Here is a 4,243-nt window from a genome sequence, read left to right on the forward strand (position 1 = left end):
ATTTACATGTGGATGATGTTGAAACATCTGGTAGTAAACTGACCCAGTGGCTTTGGGAAAGTTTTATTTCAAGATCATGTTGGACAAAAATAAAACCAGTCAAACCCAGGTCTATTCACTAGGGGTTCTGGAGCTTTAGATCAAACTCCATGGTCTTCTTCAGCAGATGGAGTTTGGCCAGTTGTCATGTTTTTATTTTTAAACCAACATAGATTCCAAATAGAAAACTCCATCTGCTGAGGAAGATCATGACATATGAGTGAAAGCTTAACAGCAGCCACTTGGACGGAACGTTCAGTCTTCATCTCTGTTTTGTGTTTGGACCTTCATGTCAGAGACGATGTGTTTCTTACATTTGCTTTGGCAGCTGACGTTAGATAGAGTTTATGCAGTTACATGTAGATACAATGGAATCAGAGCAGGTCAGTGTGTTTTCATGAGTCAGCTGATTGGGGCCCTCGTTGATTCTGAAGGTTTCTGATGCCCTTCTGTGTCTTCATCATGTAGCTGAAATCACTGTGATCCAGTCTGGGTCACAGTGGAATATGAATGATGAAGAGAAGCTGTGATTTGTTTTTTGTAATTTGATTTCCAACAATATGTTCTTTTGTAACGGACTGTTTTGTGACATTCATTAGTTGTTAAAGCAAAACTCAGGAAATGTTCAGGCCACTTGATCAAACAGTTTGGATTCATATTTCTCACACTGTGGAGACTCAGTGTCCTTTTGTAAACAAGAAAGAATAAAGAATAGAATTTTAGTGTGAAATCTTTGTTAACAATTTGAATATATTTAAGTTGAGGTTATAATAAGTTTCCAAGAAATGATTATAAGTCAATGTAATGTCCACTGAAGTAAAGGAAACATGACTGTGTGTGTGTGTGTGTGTGTGTGTATCCTCGGTGAAGTGTATCAGTCTGTGCAGTAGCTTCCAGCTGCAACAGTCAGTTCAGTTTCTCTTCAGTCTGAATGAGGGAGGTTTTTGTACGACGCTTTTTCACTGTGTGAACGACAACTGGCTGTTGATGTAGAATTCACCCTGACAGTAGTAAACTGCTGCATCTTCAGCCTGGACTCCACTGATGGTTTGGTGGAGGAACCAGACTTGAGGTTGGAAGTAAGTTGTTGCATAATTACTAAATATAATTTGGAGAAAACCACTTTAACATAAGTTTTGAATGTTTCCACCAGGTACAATTTGTTTTTGCTTTCTTTTTTTACACTTTTACTATTCATGTATTTATTCCTCCTCCATCATGGAGGTGAACTCAGAGCAGCTTTGATAAACTTCTTACAAATTTTTATCATGATGAACTTTAAATAACAAAGTGCAGAAAAGATTAAAACCTTTATTCTATTTTCATAATGTTGTTCAAGGTAAATGTTTAATTTTCCACCACAGTAATAACCGTACAATAAAATAAAAATTGCTTTCCTCATGTAAAATTGACAGAGCACAGTTAAAGATTTGTATTTGAAAATATGCAAAATTGTTATTCAGTTTATTGTTGGAAATTGTTTCAAAGTTTAATTAAAAGTAATGTTTAGCAAAGATTATAACATTATTTTGATGATCAAGTTTTATTTCCTCATTATTTCGACATGTTTCAGTTCAAACTGTGATGATTATGTCAGTGCTGATGTGCATGAACGGCTTCTCAGAGGGGAGTGAAACAATGTGTGAGTGATTGACTAGTGGAGCAGAAACACCATCTGACAGAAACTCCTTAAAGGAGAAAATCCACTCTCACACAGTGAAGGTGTCCAGGTGTCTGCTGTTTGATTGCCAGCTGTGTGGTCCCTGTCCTCTAAGCTGATTGGTGTCTCCTAGGTGATGCCCGTCCCACCCTGAATGTGCTGGCCCCCTCCAGCGAGGAGCTGCAGCAGGGGAAGGCCACGCTCATGTGCCTGGCCAACAAGGGCTTCCCCTCAGACTGGAGTCTGGCCTGGAAGGTGGATGGCAGCAGCAGCATCAGCATTAGTGGCAGCAGCAGCGGGGAGGAGAGCAGGAGCCCCGTGGTGCTGGAGAAGGACGGGCGCTACAGCTGGAGCAGCACCCTGAGGCTCCCTGCAGACCAATGGTGGAGGATGAGCTCTGTGACCTGTGAGGCCACCAGGGGCTCCCAGACTCCAGTCTCAGAGACTCTGAGGAGAGACCAGTGTTACTGACCTGACTCTATGGGACGTTTCTACTGCTCTCAGTCTGCAGTCCTTCTGCCTGCCTGTCTGTCTCTGTCTCTCATTTCGTTTCACTGTTAACCTGTTGTTGTTAATGCACATGGTTTCAGAAGTTTACAATAAAAATTATTCTATACTATAGCAGTTATGGCTGTTAACTCACTTTCTTTGGAACAAACTCTATATGTTAAGAATGTTGGTTAGTGCATAAAATTAAAATAGTAACTTTTCTTCTAGAGAACTTTAATAGTTTTAAAACTGATTTTTCTCTTACATTCACACCTCTTTTACTTATAATAAATAGTTTTGGTAATATCCAGAATGAGACCATTTCTGCTGAAACTCACTGAGCTCTCTGGTCTTACTATCACTGACCTGGAGGAAGATCCATATGTTATTTATCAAAATATACATTATTAATGATTTCCAAGGTTAGAAGTAAAAAGCAGTCTATCATCAGCATAAAGTCATTTAACATACTGTAAATCTGATTTTAGATTTTCAACCAAAGTCTGCAAGGAGCGGGAAAGTGATTCTATGGAAACAGTGATTAGAGATAATTAATATTAATGCAAGTTTGTCTAGTTTAAGTGTTTGTAAAGTGGAAATTCTACCAAAGCAGTGATGAAGGATGAGTTGATGCTGAGGCTGAGACTCTCAGACATCATGTTTATGAAACTCTAACCAGAAGTTTTGGACGTGTGGACAGAAAACGTGGACATCATCATCAGTCAGTGTTGGAGATATTTGTTTGTCTCACGTCTATTTAGTAACAGCTGTGAGCAGTGCTGTAAGTTTTCCGAAGGTGTTCATGCTGCACTTAAAGAACTTTATGTCTATGCTGGGTTCATGCTTTACAATCCAAACTATTTCAACACCAGGTCCATTGAGTAGCTGTTCTGGAGCTTTTGATTAAATTACATGTTCTTCCTCAGCAGATGGAATTTGTCAAGTTTGAACATTTAACTTTTATACCAACATGGACACAATGTCAAATAATGTTCACAGGAGTCTGAACTTCAGCATCTACATATAATTCAATCAAAACAGGTTGATTCAATCTGCTGGGGAAGATAATGTGACAGGATTGAAAGCTCCACCACAGCTACTGAGTGAAAGTCGTGGGGACATTTTTTGTCAACTGCAGTTCCCAAGTCAAGAATAAAGTTTGTTTTTTACTGCTTTTGGTAGGTTTTCACTGTCAGAGGACACAATGTTATTGTATAAATGTTGGTAATTTTGAATTTTAATTATTAAGATATAATGTTATTATGTAGGTCAGTTATGTTTTTGCTTTTTTTGATTCAAGTTGATATTGACTTTTTCTATAGAGAAAAAAGTTTATATATAATTTAATGTTTTGTGCAACTTGAGGATGGTTTACATATATTTTGACCTAGCTTTTATTATTCTGTTGCTGATCTGTGTCTTCATATTGTCTTCCTACAGGACAAAGCTGAAACCCAGTATGAAGCTGAGGCTATGTGTCATGACAAGACATTTCTCATTAACTGTCTTAGGCTGGCTGCTTTTGATTCTTTGGCAAATCAGATAAGAATATAGGAATAAAGTTGGAAATGAGTGGATGGTGAAAAGTTGTGATGGGGAAGGTAAGGCTAACATGTGTGTGTGTGTGTTTGTGTGTGTCCTCAGTGAAGTGTATCACTCTGTGTAGTAGCTTTCCGCTGCAGCAGTCAGTTCAGTTTCTGTTCAGTCTGACTGAGGGAGGTTTTTGGACGACGCTTTTTCACTGTGTGAACGAATACTGACTGTTGATATAGAATTCACCCATACAGTAGTAAACTGCTGTATCTTCAGCCTGGACTCCACTGATGGTCAGAGTGAAGTCAGAGTTTGATCCACTGCCTGTAAAATGACTTGGAGTCCCTGATGCTCGAGTGTTAGCATCGTAAATAAGGAGTTTGGGAATTTGTCCATTTCTTTGTTGGTACCAGGAAAGGTTATCACCATTTACTCTATGACTGGTCTTACAGTTGAAGGTGACAGAGGCTCCCAGAGCAGCGCTGACGGCTCCCAGGCGAGGCACCGCGACCTGACCCTTCG

The 4,243-nt window shown here is 39.3% G+C and overlaps 1 protein-coding gene across 1 annotated transcript in view; it reads left to right on the plus strand.

Annotated features, from left to right (window-relative positions):
- Positions 1 to 4,243, plus strand: part of LOC109952807 (immunoglobulin kappa light chain-like) — a 39,002-nt gene that overhangs the window by 24,968 nt on the left and 9,791 nt on the right. Inside the window, exon 4 of the mRNA XM_020588064.1 lies at positions 1,833 to 2,064. Within this exon, the coding sequence (XP_020443720.1) occupies positions 1,833 to 2,064 (232 nt within the window). The remainder of the gene's footprint in view (positions 1 to 1,832; positions 2,065 to 4,243) is intronic.

This window comes from Monopterus albus, unplaced genomic scaffold (assembly GCF_001952655.1).
Source record: "Monopterus albus unplaced genomic scaffold, M_albus_1.0 scaffold500.1, whole genome shotgun sequence".
In the NCBI taxonomy this organism is placed as follows: Eukaryota; Metazoa; Chordata; class Actinopteri; order Synbranchiformes; family Synbranchidae; genus Monopterus; species Monopterus albus.